The sequence below is a fragment of the Chiloscyllium punctatum genome, chromosome 10 (assembly GCF_047496795.1).
Source record: "Chiloscyllium punctatum isolate Juve2018m chromosome 10, sChiPun1.3, whole genome shotgun sequence".
Classification (NCBI taxonomy): Eukaryota; Metazoa; Chordata; class Chondrichthyes; order Orectolobiformes; family Hemiscylliidae; genus Chiloscyllium; species Chiloscyllium punctatum.
In genome coordinates this window covers 61,331,761-61,355,627 of record NC_092748.1, presented here as the reverse complement: position 1 = coordinate 61,355,627, position 23,867 = coordinate 61,331,761, and the positions used below count along the sequence as shown (strand labels likewise).

Genomic DNA, 23,867 nt, shown 5'->3' with positions numbered 1-23,867 from the left:
GTGACTAACCCTGGGGCAGTAGTTAACACAGCTTTCAGGCTGTCAAATGCATTCAGAAAACCCGCTGTCCACTGAAACCTCTTGCCTTTCTTTAGCAATTCAGTGAGTGGAGCAGCTACACAGATAAAATTTGGTACAGATTTTTGATAAAATCCACTTAATCCCAGGTACTGCTCATTTTGTCTATAGTAGGGAAATTCCCCAATTACCTTTGTGTTTGCATCCCATGGGGCCACTTGTCTGTGTCCAGTAACATGGCCCAGGAAGGTAATGTAGCTTTTCAAATTCACTTTTAGCCAGGTTTATCACCAAGCCTGCCTTCTGAAGTAGATCGAATAAATCTGATAAAAGTTGTAAATGTTCCTTCCATGTGTGACTAAAAATCACCAGGTTATCTATATATACGACACGGTTGGGTAATCAGGCAATTGCCTTATTGGTTAGTCTCTGAAATGTGGCTGAAACATCTTTCATGCCAAATGGCGTGACTTTAAAATGATACAGTCCAATCAGCGTTACAAAAGCCAAAATTGTCTTTGCTCTTTCTGACAAAGGTACCTGCTAGTATTCTCTGAGCAAGTGCAACTTAGAAATATAAATTACCTGTCCCACCTTCTCAACACAGTCTTCCAAATGCAGAATCTGATATGCATCAGTCTTTGTAACTGCGTTGACTTTGTGATAGTCCTCAAATAACTGTTGGGTACTGTCTGGTTTTGGCACCATTACTTTGTGAACTCCAGTCACTGTAACTCACTTTGATCTTGGAGCATGCTTTCAATCTCCTTTTGAGCTTGTACCAACTTTAGAGGGCTATGCTTATAAGGATGTTGCTGAATCAGAACAGTATCTCCTATATCTACATCCTGCATAATTAGGTGAGTATTTTCCAGCTTATTTCCATTTATCTCCCCAAGTGAGAGTAATAACTCTGTCAGGTCATTTCGATTTTCCTCTGGAAGGTAACTCAATAATTTATCCCAATTTTTGACAACTTCCTCATTTGAGGAATGTCCAGTTTAGAATCCTCTGAACCTGGTTCTTCCCTCTGTGTTGTAATCATTAACACCTTCTCTTCTTGCTTTCCTTCCCTGTCAAAATACTTTTTGAGCATACTCACATGACACACCCTGTGAGATTTCTTTCTGTCTAGAGTCCCTATCAAGTAGTTCACCTCACTCAATTTCCTTTTCACGTGATAAGGTCCACTAAGCCTTGCTTTTAAAAGTTCATCTGTCACTAGAAGTAACACTAAATCCTTATTCCTGATAGCAAAATTGGGAATTTTAAATTTCTTGTCTGCTTCGTGTTTCATTGTATGCTGTGATACTTCTAAATGCTGTCTAGCCAATTCCCCAGTGCTATTTAATCGTTCCCTAAAATTTGACACATAGTCCAAATATGTGGTCTATGAATACTGACTTACCAATTTTTTTCTTAATCAATTTTAATGGTACTCTTACTTCATGCCCAAAAACTAATTCAAATGGACTGAACTTCGTTGAACCATTTGGTCCATCTCTGATTGCAAAAAGCACAAACGGAATTCTCTTGCCCCAATCATCTGGACAGTTTTGACTCGAAGCCCTCAACATGCTCTTTAATGTCTCATACCACCTTTCTAGCTCTCCCTGCGACTCTGGATGGTATGCAGTAGATTTGAATTGTTTTATTCATAAGCTGTTCATAACTTACTTGAATAATTTTGATGTGAAGTTTGACCCTTGATCAGATTGTATCTCTGAGTAGTCCGCATCTAGTGAAAAATTTGAGTAATTCCTCGACAATCCTTTTAGCTGTGACATTGCATAATGGGCCAGCCTCTGGAAATCTAGTCAACACAAACATTATTGTTATCAAATACTAATTTCCACTTTTTGTTTGATGTATGTGACCTACGCAATCAATTAACACTTTTGTAAAAGATTCCTCAAATGCAGGAATAGGTATTAAAGCTGCGGGTTTTATTACTGCCTGTGGTTTTCCAATTACCTGACATGTATGACATGTCTGACAAAATTCAGTTACATCCTGTGCAGTCCAGGCCAGTTAAAAATGTTTTTGTATTTTAGCCTGTGTTTTCCTCACTCCTAAATGATCTCCAAGTGGTAGCTCTTGTGCCACTCATAACATTTCCTTCCTATACTCGACTGGCAATACAATTTGATGAACTTCTGCCCATTTCTCATCTGCCTGTCTATATGATGATCTCCATTTCCTTATTAAGACATCATTTTTAAAATAATAACATTCAGGGATATATTCGGAATCCTTTTTCAGTATATGCCTTTTTATACAATTGCTTGAAGTTTTCATCTTCTGCTGTAACCCAGTTAATTTACCTGAGCTAAAGGTGTCTACATTGTCATCTGTCTGCTCCTGGCTTCTCTCAACCATCTGATCAAACAGGGTCCATGCTAATTCTACTTCAACTTTCTTACCTATACTATTTGATCTGTCCTGTTTCAACTGGTGACTTTGTGACCTCATTACCACATAGTCAGGAAAAATTCCAGGATATGTGTCCTGCAACAGTTCAGTTGCCTGAGTTTCCATTGGCTTTTCAACCACAGTAGGCAGCACTCCTACCAGTGAGCCAGCTATATCATTTGCAAGGAATTGTATTCCTAGAGCTGAGAGTTTGTCCAGTACTCCTACCACGAATTCTCCACTCTTCAGTGGACACTCTAACCTCACTTTTAATAACTGAGTGCTTTTTGTCTCACCATGAATTCCCATTACTAGTACTTTTTCTGGCAATAGTCCTTCAGAAGTGCATATCTCCTCATCTTTCAGCATCACAGACTGAGAGGATCCTGTGACTTTTAATATTGTAACCTCTTTACCTGCCGTTTCTGGCCTATGCGCATAAACTTTACCTTCGTAGGTATATAGTTTAAGAAGATCTGACACTTCCTTCTTAACCAGCCTCCGACCAGCTTATACGTTCTGGTGCAGCTTTCCAGCCTCCACTGTACTTTCTGTTACCACTCAAACAAAATTCACTGGCTTATCCTGTTTTCCTATGTCTAGCTTCCCAGTGCTTCTCCTAACCCACCAACACTGTGACTTCATGTGGCCTACTTTATCGCAGTGAAAACACTGGAGCTTTTTAATTTCTTTGTTCCCTTCAAGGGTTTCCTTTTTACCCTATGATAAGTTATCGTTATGATCTTCACCGAGATCTACCTTTCTCTTTCCACATGGGGATTTCTCTTTCCCTTGATTTCTATCCCTTACGGATTGAAATTGATCCTGGAAGCCAAACTCAGCTTTATGGGCCAACTCATAATCATCAGCCATTTCAGCTGCTAATGTTGCCATTTTAATTCTCTGCTCTCCTATATGAGTTCTCCCGACTCCAGAAAGTGAATTTTGAACTCATGTCGAAGTGCCAATATCTGAAGTTCAAACTCTCTCCCTTTTTTCCTTTCCTCTCTCTCCTTTTCTCTCTTTTCTGCTTTTAATCATAATTCTTTTTCTTTTGCCTCGAACTCAAGCTGCTTCATTTTCAATTGAATTTGGACCATCGCTAAAGATTGTGAGATGGTGTTTCCAGCAAATTTAAATACTGAGCTATTGCTATAACTATCTCTCCTTTCCTCTAGGAAAGAGGTAGCTCCAACCAAGACTTGTCTGCTAATTCCAGCAGCCTGGCCTTAATCACCTTTTATAAAATCACAAAGGTCACTTCTTCCACCCCCAGAAAACTCTTGGTGACTGAAAGAACCATTGCTATCCCAAACACTGTTTAAATCAATCAAAATCAACACCTGGAACAAAAGACCGTAACACCTACTACTCGCTGTCTTTGAGTCCAACAACTCTAATCCCAACTTGGAATTCCAGAACAAATCCCGCAAAGAGCCCCTCATCTGTTATGGACCAGGCCAGACCCCTCAAAACATTGCAAGAAGGTAGCCTGGACCCTAAATTTGTTATTTGTTTTAAGCAGATGTTAGGTGGATATTCCAAGAGAGAATCAGGTGGTCAAACCGCTTAGTGTTAAACAAAACAGAATTTGTTTACAAGATTACTGAATGAAACACAATCAGCAGAATACAGAATACTGAATAACTTAACCTATCTGAAAGCCCAACAGATTATCCCAACATAATGACGCTGTTCCAAATACTTGCAACAAGCCCCGCAAACACCCCTTGGCACAAAAGATAAAATCAAACACAGGTTCTTACAGGATAGAAGACAGAGAGAGGGTACCAGCCTGGACCTGCTGCTGTGGGTCCAGGAGCTTTTCACTACTGTGAAAAAAAACCCAGAGAAAGCTGAGCTGGGAGAACTGGCCACACCCCTTTCATTGTACAAGTGATTTTTTTTTTACAACTTGAAAGCCTTCTGCCTCAGGCAGTTTCTGTTAGCTACTATCAATTTGGTCCAAAAACTCTTCACTTCCAGAGGTTTTGAAGCCTGTGTTGTTTAAGACCTCTCTGAAAAAAAAGCTAAGGGTTACGTAATCTTGTTAACAGGCAGCTTCATCACAAGAACAAATCTTTATGTACTTCATTTACAAAGTTACACAGAATAGGCATATCCATTCTGGCCTAACAACCACCATTTCAACCTGTGTATATTTATAAGGTTTCTAGTAAATCGAGTTAATGCCCACTAACTTCATACAATTAATACATAATTAACAGAATGGTGTTCCAAGTTTACTGAGACCACTGGATCTCTTTCATTACATCATTAATTATTTTTATGTTCTTTGTATCTCACCTTTTGTTTTCTTCTGAGGTGATGCATTTCACATCTATCTGTATTAAATTGTCTGCATTAAATGCAAGCAGTCATAGCTCAACAAAAAAACAAAAAAACAGCAGATGCTGTAAATCATAAACAAAAATAAAAGTTGCTGGAAAAGCTCAGCATGTCTGGCATTATCTGTAGAGAGAAATCAGAGTTACATTTTTGTCAAATGCGCCTTCCATTCTGAAGTAGGGTCATAGAATCATGGAGGTACAGCATGGAAACAGACCTTCAGTCCAACTCGTCAATGCTGACCAGATATCCTAACCTAATCCAGTTCCATTTGCCAGCACTTGGTCTATATCCCTCGAAACCCTTCTTATTCATATACACATCCAGAAGCCTTTTAAATGTTGCAATTGTACCAGCCTCCACCATTTCCTCTGGCAGTTCATTCCATACATGCACCACCCTCTGTGTGAAAAAGTTGCCCCTTAGATTCCTTTTATATCTTTCCCCTCTCACCCTAACCCTATGTCCTCTACTTCTGGACTCCCCACCCCAGGGAAAAGACTTTGTCTATTTATCATATCCATGCCCCTCATGATCTTATCAACTTCTATAAGGTCACCCCTCAGCCTCTAATGCCCCAGGGAAAACAGCCCCAGCCTATTCAACCCTATAGCTCAAATCCTCCAACCCTAGCAACATCCTTGTAAATCTTTCCTGAATGCTTTCAAGTTTCACAACACCCTTCTGATACGAAGGAGACCAGAATTGTAAACAATATTCCAAAAGTGGCCTAACCAATGTCCTGTACAGCCACAACATGACCTCAATACTCTGACCAATAGAGGAAAGCATACCAAATACCTTCTTCACTAACCTATTTACCTGTGGCTCCCCTTTCAAGGAACAATGAACCTGCACTCCAAGGTCTCTTTGTTCAGTAACACTCCCTAGGACCTTCCCATTAAGTGTATAAGTCCTGTTCTGATTTGCTTTTCCAAAATGCAGCACCTCACATTTATCTAAATTAAACTCCATCTGCCACTCCTCAGCCCATTGGCCCATCTGATTAAGATCCCATTGTAATCTGAGGTAACCTATTTCGCTGTCAACTTCACTTCCAATTTTGGTGTCATCTGCAAACTTACTAACTATACCTCCAATGTTCACATCCAAATCCTTTATATAAATGACAAAAAGCAGTATGCTATCTTGAAAAATATCGATATTACAGAGAAGGAAGTGCTGGATGTCTTGAAACGCATAAAAGTGGATAAGTCTCCAGGACTGATCAGGTATACCCTAGAACTCTCTGGGAAGCTAGAGAAGTGATTGCTGGGACCCCTTGCTGAGATATTTGCATCATCGATAGTCACAGGTGAAGTGCTGGAAGACTGGAGGTTGGCTAACGTGATGACACTATTTAAGAAAGATGGTAAGGAAAAACCAGAGAACTGTAAACCAGTGAACCTGACATTGATGGTGGGCAAGTTGTTGGAGGGAATCCTGAGGAACAGGATTTACATGTATTTGGAAAGGGAAGGACTGATTAGTGATAGTCAGCATGATTTTGTGCATGGGAAGTCATGTCTCACGAGCTTGATTGAGTTTTTTGAAGAAGTAACAAAGAGGATTAGTGTGGGCAGAGTGGTAAACGTGATCTATGTGGACTTCAGTAAGTTGTTTGACAGCGGCACAGTGGCTCAGTGGTTAGCACTGTTGCCTCACAGCGTCAGAGACCAAGTTTGATTCCAGCCTTGGGTGACTGTTCGTGTAGAGTTTGCACATTCTCCCATTGTCTGCGTTGTTTTCCTCCAAGTGCTCCAGCTTCCTTCTACAATCCAAAGATGTGCAAGTCTGGTGAATCTGCTATGCTAAATTGCCCATATTGTTCAGGGATATGTAGGTCAGATATATTAATAAGGGGTAAATGTCGGAGAATAGGTCTGGGTGGGTTAATGTTTAGAGGGTTGGTGTGGACTTGCTGGGCCATAGGGCCTATTTCCACAATGGAGGGATTCTACCATCTTCTATCATCGCAAGGTTCATCATGGGAGATGGGTTAGCAAGGTTAGATCTCATTGAATATGGGGAGAATGATCCATTTGAATACAGAATTAGCTTGAAGGTAGACAACAGATGGTGGTGGTGGAGGATTGTTGTTCAGACTGGAGGCCTGTGACCAGTGGAGTGCCTCAAGGATCGATGGGTCATTCGACCCAAAATGTTACGTCTCATGTCTCTCCATTGTTTCAGTAATTTACATGTTTCATCCAATTCATTCTGTATGTTTGCAACCAGCTCCTAAGAACCAGCTGTTCCTGAATCAAATGTAGACCGTTGTCCTTGTTCTGTATTTGATGATCACTCTGTGGTTGCTGTCCTCCTGAAGAGTGCCAAGATTTTCAATCCTGATATATTGTCAGCTTTTATTAGGGACTCAAACTTTGCTTTGCCTTTCCTGGATTTTCTAATGCAATGAGACATCAACCATCCATGTGTTCAACTTACCATGTCAGATTCTAAATTGCTTAGGTAGTCTCAAATTATTGATAGATTCTTTTTACAATTTTGTGGGTTGGGACAGTCCCTGGCAAGGTCTACCTTTGTTGCTCAGCCTTAATTGCCGTAAAGAAGATGATACTTAGCTACATTCTTAATTGCTTAATAATGTTGCTGTTATTCTTTTGGATCAGTACTTGGAAATCTGCCCCAATATGCAGGCATTCATTATATCCCATACTATGTGTTCACATTGCATAAACTTAAGGGTAATGCAATGAGCCCAAGGTTTGACTGAGAGAGCTTGCTTTAGCTGATTAAAAAAATAACATGCTTCTGGACACTTTCTGGAGCAGAGGAATAAGTACAGTATGAGTTCGATGGCTGGAGTTAGACGGCTGTCCTTTGGTCATATGTAGTGTATAGTAGACAGAAGAATGACCAATGAGCAGTGTTGAATGCAAACAGTTGAGTTCCATTCAATACAATAAATAAGTTATGATCCTCCTAAAACCTGAAACTACAACATGTGTCTTCACTGCTAATATTCAATATGAAACTAACCCATTAGACATTTACGGCAAAATAAAGACTCAGCATGCTCCAGCAGGTCACAAACAACCGTAGCTGAAATAGATTGGCAAAACTTAAAAGTTAAGTGGAGCATTGACCTGCGAAGTCTAAATGGTACATACATACTTCTGGTTTTTCATAAACCCAGGCATATAACATGGGCAGTTTGAGTGTTTACAAGAATTTGAAATGCTTATGTAATTTACGCTTGTTCCAGAACAAGCGCATTCCAATTAAATTCCAACGACCTTTTACCAGCACAATTCCCTTAATGCTTCTCCCAATCATTTCTCAGCCATTTGCTCTAATTAATCCTTGATAGCAAACTCTAAAGCAAACGTTTGTCTTCTCTCCTCCAAGCAAACTGGGAGGATGGGTGGAGACATATAATCAGGTGGGGACACTATCAGAAACGAAGGGTCGTGGATAGTCTTCCTGTCCAGAGGTTAATTGAGGTCTCCCTTAAGCAGCCAGTGACAGGCTTCATCCCCAGAGTCAGGTGAAGACTTTCAGTGTTGGCTAACCACACTGCACATCCAATCAGATTTACCTCTGGCTTTTTGAGAGTGGAGGGGTGCGGGGGAATGGTGGTGGGGCGCATTGGTGTCTCATCTTGACCGTGGAAAGAGGGTTGTCTACTGGAGGCCTTTATATTGGCCCCCATCTCCTCTCAACCCCCATAATTGCCTTCCTTCCAGGGACACTAATTCTATCTATTGATGGGCAGCAAGGTGGCACAGTGGTTAGCACTGCTGCCTCACAGCGCCAGAGACCTGGGTTCAATTCCCACCTCGGGCAACTATCTGTGTGCAGTTTGCACGTTCTCCTCGTGTCTGCATGGGTTTCCTCCGGGTACTCCGGTTTCCTCCCACAGTCCAAAGATGTGCAGGTTAGGTGAATTGGCCATGCTAAATGCCCTGTAGTGTTAGGTGAAGGGGTAACTGTAGGGGAATGGGTCTGGGTGGGTTGCTCTTCAGAGGGTCGGTGTGGACTTGTTGGGCCGAACGGCCTGTTTCCACACTGTAAGTAATCTAATCAATCCAGATGACCTTACTCCCAGACTGGGCTGGAATACAGTTCCGGTACTTGCTATCACTTCTCCTTATGGTACTAGAGAGCTGTGAGCCTTTAATGACTCCAGTGGAGCTCGGGACCCCAGCCAGAGGGATCCTGCTGCAATTAAGATTTTTATTCCACTAAGGCTGTCACAGATGGCTTTGTTTGGTATGCCACCAGATTTTGTCTCACTGGTTCAGTCTCTTTTCACCAAAGATAAATTCTGCACTTTGTTTCTTACAAGGCACATTTTAATTGTTGTTTAAATTCTGCCAATCTCTGATGGTCATGTCCTTTTTTTGACATGAAATGGCCCAGTTACTGACAAAGGTAGTAATTTTTTTTATCTATCAGTTTGCCCCATGCTTACCATTAACCTTCTCAGTAATTTCCTTTCTATTCCCAATTACAAGATGTACATGAGAGAATGTTATTTTGTTACCACTGTGTTTTGAATTTTCAGATAACCTAAGCACTTGTGCCTCTAAAAATCCTTCTGTTCTTTCTCCTTACTACATTTGCCCTCAGATGTTCAATGAACCAAGGGTCTCTTCCTGTCATTTCAATATTTCTTCGAACTATTCCACAGTGTGTACTGCTTTCACTCCAGTTAAAGCACTCGGCCCTACATATTTGGGTGAATGAGTGATCACTCAATAATGTGATGTTCCTCTTACCCTAGGGACATGGGAGAAGATGGGGATAGTCAGGGAGATGGCAGCAGTCAGCCAGACACTATTTCCATTGCATCAAGGACCTCACAGAATACGATGGACAGCGATAAGGTAAGTGTGACTGCAGAGAACCAATAGATCTGCTCCTGGAAAATTCATCAGCAACATGACAACATTAAATATTATTTGGAGCAAAAAATTGTTAGACAGCTTTGTGAACTTGAGTGAATTTCACCCTTGTTGAGGATGAAGGAAACAGATTGGAACTTTGTCCAAAGGCAGGATTATCCTAGGCTTGGGAAGAAATATTTGGAGACACAGTGGCCAGAGAAAGAGGTGGGTCCATATCAGACCTGCTTTCCAATACCTTCTCTAAAGATTAACTCAGTGGTATACTGGGAACATAAAGAGGATCCTACTCCATGGACGTCAGGCAGCTAGCTAAAACCATGAAGGCCCTAATTAAATACTGTTTTCCAAGGGCAATGGCAGTCTCCTTCCTTCAGCGCAGTCCTCTATACAGAGCTGATTGGAGGTGGAAGGAGACTACAGCTTTGAATATAACTGCTGTGCATTAACATGCACCAGACTGTTCTGGTTCATCAAAATATAAAAGTTTTGAAAATTACTTTCTCAGTTTCCACTTGTTAGCAAACTCTTTCAGAATCAAAAGCAAACAGTGTCCCCATACCACTCTGAAAATCAAAGTGTGTCAGAGAGGTATTAATGAACTCACCATACAGCATTATCAGAAGGGTTTTATAATGGCTGACCAATCCACAACATAGACATTTTGTATCCCCGTCATGGCTAAATTACAGCTTCAAATTTTTAAATCTCGAGGAATAAATTACAAAATATCGTAACATTACAGCATTACGACATTTGGTTCGTGCCTCAGATTTCAAACATGCTAGCCAAAGAATGTTATTACTTCCTTAAAATTCTGTTAAAAGAAGAAACATATGAATTTCAGCTTTAAGACATTTTTAGTGTGAGTATACAATCCAGCTTTACATCTGTAACTACCACTGCATAATGAATATATTGCCACTCCCAATCATCCAAATCTGGCTTAAATCCAACCAGATCTAGATCATAGAACTTTGCTTTGTGACAGTCTTTGGATGGGGTTTCAAAGTTGCCATGGAGTTTGTGTTGGGAATTTTTTTAACTAGTAACACATGAGAACAATGTTTCCTTTGCAATAAGCAACCACTATCAAGATCATATTCTCAAGTCACACAATTTGATTAGAAATCGTTCATTACAGTGAAAAACAGTTGACTTGGGTTTGGCTTTTGAACTGAAATGCAACATATTACGACCAATGTACCATGGATTTAATTTGCTGTGGCTTGTAACATAATGGTAGTTATAATGGTTAACTAATTTTTGCTTTATTGTGTTTTGCCTAACTGTAGAATGTTCTCTGCAGTTTTACCAATGTTATTAGTCCATTCAATTTTAAAAGGAAGAAGTTTTAACTGGAAAGTGCAGAACCCAAGTGGGAATATCATGTGCTTCATTTGTAACATCTGTATGAGTCATTACATGTTCAGTTAATAAGAAATTTATTTGTCATTATGTTACCAGTTTCATAATGCAGTACTCTGGAACTTTTAACCATGAACTTTCACAATAAATCCAGCCTGATATTGAACATAGTACCGTGAAGGATATCGTAAAACACTGAAAGAAATTCAGTGTGGCGTACTTATTAGTTGTCCAGAAAGGAAGTTTCCTCGTACAAAAAGTAGTACATTACTTTAAAGTTTGCTGCATTTTGGCACTCTGCAGCTGATCAGAGGCAGAGTGATTTAAGCTGAAAAGATGACTATGTTTGAGAGAATGAAGTTTATTGACCAACTTAAGAAAAGGTAAGTAAGAATCCTGTTGGGTGGATTTTGTTTTACTAATTATAGATCTAAAATCTGGGAATGTGACAGTTTTATTATGTCAAAAATTCAGTTGTTTTTTTTCACATGGTTTATTTCATCATATTGAGACTAGGCTATTATCCACTGACTCCTGGAAACTAGTATCTGTTCGGCATCTGATGGTACAACACATAGCACATGAAGCAATGATAATATGTAAACGAGTAATTAACTCATTTGAAAGGTGAGGTACGAGATAGTGAAGTATTACTCAGCAAAAGTCAAACCGTTCAAGAAAGATTGAGCAGGGTAAAAATGAAGCAAAGGATAAATTCTTTTTTTCTTTTACTTTGCCTTCATTACAGTCAAAACAAGCTTGTATTCCCATTAACTGTTGTATTCTCCCTATAGAAGTTGTGGCTTTTTAAAATGTGTACATGTGACTGGACACTGAAATAGCAATATGAAAGCAACAGTTGCTGATGCCCTAACCATGAAATGTCAATTGGAAAAAAAAGACTTGTGAACTGATGAAAGGATTAATTTACAACACATCATTGTAACTACATCATTGGTTGCACTAAAATTGGTTATGGCTCATTAGTATTTCATATCCATGCTACCAAATGTTCGTCATATGCATTCATCTGGAAACTTAAAATTACATCTTTTGTCAGGAATCGAAACTTAAATTATTGTTTAGGGAAATGTTCAAATGCTGTGGTATCAAAAGCATCACGTCATGATCAACAGCTCAAAGAGGAATCTGTGCCCAGCTGACTTCACAGTGAGAGAGATTTCAGACGGAGCATTATATCTAGTCACACTGAGTTTCCGAGCTGGGCACTGAATTGCATGCTCATGTCTCCAAAATTCAATTTCTATCCATAACCTTCCAGCTGTGTCAAAGCTGAAAGCAGGCAGGTGAAACACTTTGTATTTCATACCAAGTAAAGCAGCATATGTAATAGGGGTATCAAAACAAGTGGGAATGGGACTGGTGTAAAGGTTAGTTGATGCAGCACCTTGTGATTTCTGGAGAAATATATGGAATAATGCATGGCAGGGCTATGGCCCAAACTTCTGCAGGGAAATAGATGCATTAAAAGGTTTCTTTTTACTCTTGCTGTAAAGTATTTGCAGCGCTGATCACTAAGGATAATGCTTTGGGGGTTCATGTTATTTCAGCTGCATTTTATCCTATATTCCACACGCACTTCTGCTTCTCAGTTGGAGAATCTTTGGTGCTCTTGTAGTTCCTTAACAACTGCCCAGTAGTAGTACAGATATCCAGGACTGAATGATGTCCCATTCTGAGAGTAAGGCTGAGGCACTTGGGGCTGTTTTCATTGGAGAAAAGAAGGTTTAGGGGTGACTTGATAGAGGTGTACAAGATGATTAAGGGTTTAGATAGGGTTGACCATGAGAACCTTTTTCCACGTATGGAGTCAGCTATTACGAGGGGGCATAGCTTTAAATTAAGGGGTGGTAGGTATAGGACAGATGTTAGGGGTAGATTCTTTACTCAGCAAGTCGTGAGTTCATGGAATGCCCTGCCAGTAGCAGGTATTTTTTCTATGTTCTATGTTCTATGTTCTATTGTGTTATATCTCACAATCAGTATGTCAGTGTGCCTTTAAGAGAGACAATATTTCATTATGTTATGAAGACGTATGGTCACGATATCATTACTGTATCATAGCATGAGCCATGAGGAAATAAAGGTCCCCTATCCCATCTTACTCTGGATCATATATGACTCCTACCAGAAATATGCTGCATTGATATTGTCAATGACCATGGAGAAATGGCAGACATTCCGAACAATTATTTTACTTCAGTATTCAGAGCGGAAAAGGAGATAGCTTGCTGGAAGTCCCAAAGAAATTAACACAGAATCAGGGACAGGCTCTGAATAAAATTAATTAGGCAAAAGTGAGGACTGCAGATGCTGGAAACCAGAGTTTAGATCAGAGTGGTGCTAGAAAAGCACAGCAGGTCAGGCAGCATCAGAGGAGCAGGAAGATCGACATTTTGGGCAAAAGCCCTTCATCAGGAATAGAGGCAGGAAGCCTCCAGGGTGGAGAGATAAATTGGAGTGGGTGGGGGTAGGGGGCGACTGGGGAGAAGGTAGCAAAGAGTGCAATAGGTGAATGGAGGTGAGGATGGAGGTGATAGATTGGAGGGGAAGGTGGAGCGAATCAGTGGGAAGGGAGATTGGCAGGTAGGACAGGTCATGAGGACAGTGCTGAGCTGGAAGGTTGGAACTGGGGTAAGGTGGGGGAAGGGGAAATGAGGAAACTGGTGAAATCCACATTGATGCCCTGGGGTTGAAGTGTTCCGAGGCGGAAGATGAGGCGTTCTTCCTCCAGACGTCGGGTGGTGAGGGAGCGGCGGTGGAGGAGGCCCAGGACCTGCATGTTTTCGGCAGAGTGGGAGGGGGAGTTGAAAAGTTGGGCCATGGGGCGATGGGGTTCATTGGTGCAGGTGTCCCAGAGATGTTCCCTGAAGCACTCTTCGAGGAGACGCCCAGTCTCCCCAATGTAGAAGAGACCGCATCGGGAGCAACGGATACAATAAATGACATTGGTGGATGTGCAGGTGAAACTTTGATAGAAGTGGAAGACTCCTTTGGGGCTTTGGATGGCGGATGGTTAATTCGAAGGTTGGTAGGGTGGAAAGTGAAGACCATGGAATTGATGTCAAATTACTGACATTGATAGAAAATTGATTAAATAGCAGGAAACAAAGAGTTGATACGATGGTTAATTACTCAAATTAGTAGAACGTGACTAGTGGTTAATGGCATAAAAAGTCAAATATCCAGATTTACTGATGACACAAAGTTAGGCAATATTGTAAATGACAGCATAATACCAGGATATTTATAGATTAGGAGAATGGACAAATCTGTGGCAGATAGATTTTAATGTTAGCAAATATGAGGTTATCTATTTCAGACCAAGAAAGGAAAGATCAAAGTTTGTTTTAGAAGGCACAAAGTAAAATACAGTAGGTGTTCAACAAGATTTCGGGGCTCAGGTGCATAGCTCTTGAAAATGCCACAAACAGATGCAGAAAATCGCCAGAAGGCTGAAGGAATGCTGGCCTTCATATCTAAAGGGCTGGAGTATAGTGATGCAAAACATTTGCTGCAGTTATACAGGACCCTAGTTAGACCTTTCTTATGATACTGTGAGAAAATCTGGGCACCAAAACTTAGGAAGGATGTTTTAACCCTGGAGGAAGTTCATGGCAGGCCAGATTAGATAAATTTGGTCTTTATTCTGCAAATTTTAGAAGGCTAAGGGTGATCTAACCAAGGTGTTCAGGTTATTGACAGGGTAGATAAAGATAAACTATTTCCACTGATTGAAGATACCAGAACCAGAGAGCATTGTCTAAGAATTAAGGCCAGGCCATTGGGAGAGGTGTTAGAAAGCACTTCAACTTTGGGGCGGCACGATGCATCAGTGGTTAGCACTGCTGCCTCACAGCACCAGGGTCCCAGATTCAATCCCAGCCTTGGGCGACTGTCTGTGTGGAGTTTGCATGTTCCCCCCATGTCTGCGTGGGTTTCCTCTGGGTGCTCTGGTTTCCCCCCACAATCCAAAGATGTGCAGGTCAGGTGAATTGGCTGTACTAAATTGCCCATTGTGTTAGGTGCATTAGTCAGAGGGAGCTGGGTTGGGGTGGGTTACTCTTCAGAGGGTCGGTGTGGACTGGTTGGGCCAAAGGGCCTGTTTCCACACTGTAGGAAATCTAAATCTAAACATGGTGAGAATGGTGGAGGTTCAGAACTCTGTTACTCAAATGGCGGTCAATGCTAATTCAATTGTTAAATCTAAATCTGAAATGGAGAAAATTTATTAAGCAAAGGTTTCAAGGGATATGGGCCCAAGACAGGCATATGGAGTTCGGCTACATATCGCCATGGCGAGGCAGGCTTGAGGGGCTGAACCTGATCGTATTGTAAACTAATATCTTAATATCAGCCCAGATGTTTATGTGTCTGAGGAATGTAAATGTTTGTATAGAATAGTTAGTTGTAATAAATATCAGTTAGATTCTTCACATCCATTGTCTAACATAGCATTGCCACATCAGACAAAACACTTTGTTGAGGGACAAAACTCACACCGAGATATATTCCGTTTTTTTAATAAGCTCTGACTTTGGATATAGGATAGCTTTCAAATGAATGGGCTACTGATCAACACTGCAAACATTTGTGCATTCCTACAATTAAGTAAAGTAAGATTCAACAGTCAAAGTATGGACATTGGGCTGATGACATCTGATTAACATGCAGCCATGGCCAGCCCACTGCCTATCCAAATATGATCTGCTGTAAAAACATCTATTACCTTCAAAAATTCAAATGATACTGAATTGTAATTAAAAATGTAAGATTCATGTGTTATATTTGACAAACTTATTTTTAAAAGAGAAAAACAGATCTAGTTCTGTATGTGCGAATCACTTTTGTATTCTGTATCTATAGCTAGAGGTTTCCAGGTACATTGGTGAAAGGCTGGCAGGTGGGAAGGCTGGCAAAGTAGTAGGGGAAAATTTCGCAAGTTGCCAATGTCCTGACACTCCCAAGTTATTTTGCCAACAGTAGGAAATGTGGTAGTTCCTCCTGGCTGCCCACTTGAAGCACTTAACTAAACATTTTCGAGTCTCTTCCCATTACACAGGCATTTTCTCGACTTGCAAGGTGAGTGCCTCTTCTTTTTGTGTTGAAAGTATTACCTGGTGATGATGGATACCTCCTTAACAATGGCTTTGCTTGTTGGCAACTATAAGACCATAAGACCATAAGACATAGGGGTGGAAGTAAGGCCATTCGGCCCATCGAGTCCACTCCACCATTCAATCATGGCTGATGGGCATTTCAACTCCACTTACCCGTATTCTCCCCGTAGCCCTTAATTCCTCGAGACAACAAGAATCTATCAAACTCTGCCTTGAAGAGATTTAGCGTCCCGGCCTCCACTGCACTCTGCGGCAATGAATTCCCTGACTCAAGCCCAGGTGACGCCAGAAATAAACGCTGGTTTCTGTTGAGAAAACACAGTCATTGATGTGTATTTATCACCCGGGGCAGCCCTACAACAACCATCATTTACAGTGGAGCTTCGAAGCGGCCATATCTCTGACTGGACTGGCAGCTCATAGGGTAGGCTGCCATCCTTAATACAGTAGTTTAATAGGCTTTCACTAGGCAAAAGTGAGGACTGCAGATGCTGGAAATCAGAGTCTAGATTAGAATGGTGCTGGAAAAGCACAGCAGGTCAGGCAGCATCCGCAGAGCAGGAAAATCAACATTTTGGGCACTGCTGCTGCCAAGTATGAAACTCAGATCCCACTGCCTGTCGAAGTGAGGTCGTCCTCCACTTTGGGACCTCCCACAGAGAGACTTCAGGCGCCTACACAGAATTCTGACCAAACCTTTTATAGTCTGGATTGGTTTATTTTCTCTTTGTATTTCAGAACGATTGGGTAGTTTAACATGAATTAAACCATATGTAGTTTAATTTTAGTCACAAGGTTTCAATTGATGGGTTTCTATGAATTTTCCAATGATTGGATTATATTGAAATTTCAGATCCAATAGTTGGTCGGTGTTTGCTTTTGCTGATGTCAAGGGGTTTTTAGTTTCAAGGCAACAGGAACTTTCAGAGACTCTGCATATCAGAGGGAGCTCATTACACAACAAATAGCAGGAAAATAGCACACTGGCAATAAGTTGTAAAGCATAAGTTGGAAAATGTTCTTAGCTGTTTGAATTTTCCTCATTACCAGTGGGTAAGATGTTAATGTCTTTGTTTAACTATAGAATAACTTGATTTTAAGTATCTGTGATGTTTGCTTTAATTCAAGTTTACATCTAGTTCTCTTACTGTCATACCTAAAAGTAATTTTGTTGGGTGGGATATTACCTGTTCCTCAGAGCCACCATTTCTAAATCTAACAGAGATTGACAACACAAATACTTTCTCAGATTCCATTATAGTTCAATTTCACAATTAATTAAATGAACTGGAACAGTTTTTATTTTATTTTCTGCAAGTAAGTAATTATGTATTTTTTGTAAGTTATTACTTTGAGTTATTCTGGCAAGAAATATGTTTATTATTAAGAAATATACTCGCTGAAACTGGGTGTAGATTTCGTGTTGTGCAAAAGTGTAATGTTTCTCAAATAACATGTGGGATAGGTTTAATCTCATATGGACTTGATAATATAATGCAGTGCAGTTCTTGGGGAGAGAAAAAGCTGCGGTCAGCTGGGAATGCTTGTTTAAGAGAAAAACAAATCAATGCTGCATTTATTCTTGTCTTCAAAAATTGCCTGTCTTCTGCTTCCATATGGAAAATTCATTTGGCTTCTTCATGACAAAAATAAATGGAGCTTTTCTCTTTAATTGATCGACAAGCTAAAATACACGTAATGTAATTTAGTCCTAACAGAACAGTTATTGCGTAGAATTCACCACACAGGAACAATCCATTTAGGCCAGCTTATCACTGCTGGTATATATGTTTCACAAAGGCCTTATTGCACTCCTCTTTCTTAAACCCTACAGCCTATTCTTTTTATTTCTCCTTCATAGCTTTCCTTTAAATGCATCTACGGCATTTTCCAATTCAACTTCTTGCGTGAGTCATGTTCCACATTCTAACCATCCTCTGGGCAAATAAGTTTCTCCTGAATTCTCTATTGAATTTATTAGTCATTACAGTAACTTATATTTATGGGTTTTAGACTTGCTGTGAGTGAAAATGCTTTCTCGTTATCTACCCTATTAATGCCACTTAGAGCTGTAATGACTACTTTGTGCTCACAAAGTGATTTTTTTTAAAATGCCAAATAGGTTTAAAAATTGAAGTCTTAAAATAAAGACTTTATGGTAAACAGGATCATTTTGTGCGACAACACTTGGTTGACACACTTCCTAACAGACTGATTCGCTCTGTTTTAATCTTTGCTAGAAACTTAAAGATTAAATATTTATTTTGCCAACTTCTTACTTAAGATGTCTTCCTCCAGATATTTAAACGTAGGTACAGCATTTTCATTAAAAATTACCATTTTCCCTTATTGAAAGATATTCACCGGTGGATATGTGAGAGATCCCATTAAATGCTATCATGAGTGTACACCCACATCCTGAAACATAGGGCAGCACAGTGACTCAATGGTTAATACTGCTGCCTCACAATGCCAGGGTCCCGGGTTTGATTCCACCCTCAAACGACTGTGTGGAGTTTGCACACTCTCCCGTATCTGCGTGTGTTTCCTGCAGGTACTCTGGTTTCCTCCCACAGTGCAAAGATGTGCCAGTTAGATGGATTGGCCATGCTAAATTGCCCACTGTGTCAGTGATGTGCAGGGTAGGTGAATTAGCCGTGGAAAATGCAGGGTTACAGGGACAGGATAAGGAGAGGTCTGGGTGAGCTGCTCTTCGGAGGTTTGGTGTGGATTCAATGGCTAAATGGCCTGCTTCTACGATTCTACATTCATTTTTGTCCCTAGGATCATGGGGAGTGAATGTAGCAACCAGCTCAACTGCCAGTAAGTTGTCATACGTGTTCCTGATTAAGTAAATAAGCAAACTCCATGGCCTCACATCTCTAAGGAAAGAGATGTAAGTCTGTGAAAAATGGATTACTGTCTTTGTGAGTAACAAAAATCTTTAGAATATTTAGAATGTGCGTTTTGAAGGAGAATTACATATTGTACCTATAATTTACATATCAGAAACAGGCCATTTGGTTCAAAAGATCTATGATGTAATTGATGCTGCACACAAGACCCCTTCCACTCTACTTCTTCTCACACTATCCATTTATCCTTCAGTTAGCCTCTCCCTTATGCACTTGGCTAGCTTCCTTTTAAATACAACTGTGACATTTACTGATTTTGACACTGTCTCATTATCTGTCTTCAGTAGTCAACCTAATGACTGGCTTTACTTCGCAATTTCATTCAGGAAAACTTTGCTGCACCGTTGCAAATTTACAAAGAAATTACTTTTTAATTTCAAAATATTAGGCTCAATTTTCTGGCACACAGTTTTTGATGGATCTCGGGTTTATAGAAGCAATGCTAAGGGAAAACCCTTTGTAATTGACAGGCTAGGTGGTGTATCATTGCCTGCCCTATATGTTGGTGGTATTATTGGCACATGTCAGATGCCAATGTTTGTAGATATAGGGTGCGTGTGACCAGTGCCCATGGAGCATGCTTTGAAATGTTGGTGTCCAGAGACAGATGTCCAGCTCATGGACTGGACTAGGCTGCTTCTCTGGACTTTGCTTGCTCTCTTAATGCTTACTCACTCTGATGCTCATACCATCTGGATGCTCATACCATCTCTGCTATGCTTTTTGTACTTTGCCCCCTTAGGCAAAATTACCAGGCTCTTATTATAACTATTCTCTTGCTGTGCCATTTAGCATAGATATAAAGCCAGGAAACTTATCATGGCTGTGAGCAGGCCTCAGTTAAGTCAAAGGGATAGCCTTGCTTAGAAGGTCCTGGCACAGTAAGTTATGAACAGCCTACATATCGGTCCAGTCCATGTTCTGGGCAGTCAGAGTCAGGACGCTGACAGGTTCATAGAATAGAATCATAGAATTTTACTGCACAGAAGGAGGCCATTCACTCAACACATCTGGAGGAGCTCCAAAAGAGCTGCCCAACTAGTTCCATTTTCCAGCCCTGTCGCCAAAGGCCTCTCGATTATTCACTTTCAAATGTATATCTGGCTCTCTTTTGAAACCTCCTCCAGAATGCACCTCCACCACTCTCCCACATTCTAACAACCCTCTGAGTAAAGAAGCATCTCCTTATCCACTGCTGGCTCTCTTGCTGATGATCTTGAAATTTTGATCCCTAGTTACTGGCATACCAACTACTGGAAACAGAATATCTTACTTACCCTGTCAAAATTGTTCATAATTTTGAATACGTCAATAAAGTCACCTTTTAATCTTCTCTTCCCCAAGAAGAATAAGCTGACTTTTTCTAACACTTCCTGATACTAAAATCCCTTATTTGTGGTATAATTCTAGTAAATCTTTTTTGTACTCTCACCAGGGATTTAACATCCTTCCTTAAATAAGGTGGTCAAAGCTGAACAAAATACTCCAAATATGGTCTGACCAGTGTAGTATCACATCCTTGCTTTTATGCTTTATTTATAAACCCAGGGATCTAAAAGCCATCTCAACAAATGCGGTCATAATGGATAAGGAGCCGGGTAATAGACAGTGCAGTACTTGTCTGGACTCTTCTTGCTGTAATGTGGTCTGTTTTTCTCCTGGACAGAGAGAAAGGCAGATCTTAAAGGAGACGAAGGTAGATGGTACAGTTGTTACTGTTGGTGTAGGTACAAAGGTTTCCTGAGCGAGTCAGTGGGCAGCACTGAGGGCATGCAAGGTTAGCAATGTTGCAGCTTGGTGAAGGCACACAGTGAAGATGTGAAGGCATTAGTGAGAGTGATAGAGCATGATACTTGGTTTGGGGTGAATGTGCAGTCACAGAAAGAATGAGAGAAGATTGTGGCACTTACACTGGTGGAGTGGAGAGTTTCTTCCTTCAGTGCTGGGCTTTGCTGCAGGTAGCTGGACATACACTGGCCTAGATGGCATCCTTGATCCAGACTGGCATGGCCTGGTATCATGGCCCCCACTGCTGGTGCTGGGAGAAGAAGAAGATCCACCTCTGCGCCACACCATTCATCCTGATCTCCAGAGCCATGCCCACAAAGCAGGGTCACTGATTTCCCTCTCTCTGCTGTGTCCAGGCAAATGGCAGAAACTGTGTTGGGCAACCTCAGAGGCATCATGCCTTTTAAATATGACACCCGGGATCACTGGTGAGTGGCGAGTCACTGTGGAAATGCCTGCAAAAAGATGGAGCTGATATCGAATGTGATACTCGCTATGCGGCTGAAATGCCAATTAATGTGGGAGTCTATCAAGACACGACAAAAAAAAGCCCACTCACCTTCACAGCGGGAATCACTCTAAGTCACTCACACTTAGCCAAGAAACTGTATGATTCAGTCCTTTGATGAAAAGAGTTAACGGATTAATCCAAAGTTACTCTGGCTGTTGTGCAGGAATCCCACTTTGGATCAGATGCAGGGTATTCAGTTTCATAATAATAATGGTTGCCCTGCTATACGAAAGATAGTATTAAATTAGAGAGGGTGCAGAAAAGATTTCTGAGAGTGTTACTGGGTTTGGTACTGAAGGGTTTCAGTTGTAAGGAGAGACTGGATATGCTGAGACTTTTTTCCCTAGAGCATAGGAGGTTGAGGGGTGACCTTGTTGAAGTTTATAAAATCATGCGGGCCATAGATAAAATGAATAGCAAAAGTCTTTTCCCCAGGGTAGGGGAGGTCAAAACTAGAGGGCATAAATTTAGGGTGAAAAAAGGAAGATTTAACAGGGACCTGAGGGCAGCTTTTTCACACAGAGGGTGGTACATATATGGAAAGAGCTACCGGAGAAAGTGGTAGATGCAGGTACAGTTACAACATTTAAAAGGTATTTGCGCAGATACATGAATAAAAAAGGTTTAAGAGGGATATAAGCCAAATGCAAGCAAATAGACTAGTTCAGTTTGGGAAACCTGGTCAGCATGGATGAGTTGGACTGAAGGGTCAGTGTCCATGCAATACAACTCTATGAATCTATGGCTTGATGAGGAATTCAACCTAAGGCTGACCTATGGATATTAGATCCTTGGTGAAACTGCAGTTTGGCTGTTAATTCTTCACAATGTCTTTTGATGTCATGTCTTATGTAGGGTCTGAACATGTCCCACACTAATAAGATGCAGTTTTTACATTGACCACCAAGACACCTATTCCATGCATTATCAACCCATTATTTCACTCCATCCTCAGTCATCCATTAATTCTTATGGACATGAACAGAAATACAAGCAGGGAACATGATTTTCAGCATGGCTTTAGATACTAAAATACAGGAGCAGAATTAGGCCATTTGGCCCATCGAGTCTGCTGTGCCATTCGATCATGACGGATACGTTTCTCAACCCTATTCTCCTGCCTTCTCCCATAACCTATGATACCATCGCTAATAAAAATCTTTTACACTAGAAAGCTACTTTGGTTTTAATTTTGTCCTGTTGTACTTGCAGATGAGTACCACAACAATTCCACGATCTGGACGCTGGTATATTGAAATTTGTTGGTATTTCATCCAAGTTACCATTATAAGTGACATAATTAGTTCTCGTGTCTTTGCTGTTGCTGGGGTGAAGCGATGGAACTTGATCATTTTAGCATTGAACTCTTTTGGTAGTTTCGGAGCAATTTGGTCTTCTGCAGCAACACTAGATATCTTTATTCCAGAAAGCAAAGGCACCAACAAGCTGTTGATCCAAAATCTTTGCTGGACTGAGGTTTGATTTAGGCCACTTTAAGTGTGTGTGTAAACTTTGCATTTCTACTGACCAAATACACTGTTCTCAGGATCATGCCAATATTGATTGCTGTTCTTATGCTGCTTTTGGTCTTGGGTATATTCTTCAACGTAGATTCACTTGTCCATTCTCACACTAACACAGAATTCACTCTGTAACACAATTATTTGAGAAATTAACAAATGTTATGACTTTTAGCTTTGAAAGACTTGTCCTGTTTCGTTGTTTGCCATGTGCAATCTCTTCTTTGTGGACCGGTCTTAAACTGCTATATCAACGGCTTGATGTCTTGCACCTGGTTCTGAGGTACCACGAAGAAAACATTCACTTGTGGACTGTAAATCAAGACTGACTACGAATGCAGCTTAGGCATGTCATAACTGAAAAATGTGTTGAGGATCAACTTATATGCCATCACTATGCAAATTTTAGAAGCTGTAAAAGTGAGGTTATTTTATATGCTGGATCACCTTATATGCCACAATCTGCAATAATTTCATCAATGTCACTTCTTCCTGCTATGGGCAAGTCTCCAGGCAAGAACTCTCTACCCTTAACTTAGTTCAGAGGCTAGGGAGTTCACATTCCACATGTCTCTTTGCCCACACCATAATTCCCAGGGCAAGAGGGTCATCTCTGGGCTGCAGTCAGAGATATCATTGAGACTTTATTCCGGAGTACCATGAACTCGTTAAAGCATGTTTGATTAGTTTTGCTGAATTTGGAATTCATGCATCTTTTTTGGGAGAGCAAGTCATGCTTGCAATTAAATGAATCAGGGCAGAGAAATTAGGTAAAATTAGAAAACATATGTTTGTCTAGGTGGCATGCTGACTATACTTAAGTTTTCAGAGTTGCTCTTTTTAATACAAGATTTATTTTGAATTAATCCACTAAATAATTACTCAAATTAGTTAATCTTATCAGGGTTGTTGGAAATAATTGTATTTATATATTTTTATTAGAAATCTGATTGCTTATAAGTAACCATATCCTA

The 23,867-nt window shown here is 40.5% G+C and overlaps 1 protein-coding gene across 6 annotated transcripts in view; it reads left to right on the top strand.

Annotated features, from left to right (window-relative positions):
• Positions 1 to 23,867, top strand: part of kalrna (kalirin RhoGEF kinase a) — a 753,406-nt gene that overhangs the window by 520,846 nt on the left and 208,693 nt on the right. For all 6 annotated transcript variants that reach the window (XR_011961692.1, XR_011961693.1, XM_072579334.1 and 3 more), the window contains one exon: positions 9,530 to 9,632. Coding sequence is in view for 4 of the 6 variants with exons in the window: in XM_072579334.1 (XP_072435435.1) it covers positions 9,530 to 9,632 (103 nt within the window). In the remaining 2 variants the exon portion in view is untranslated. The remainder of the gene's footprint in view (positions 1 to 9,529; positions 9,633 to 23,867) is intronic.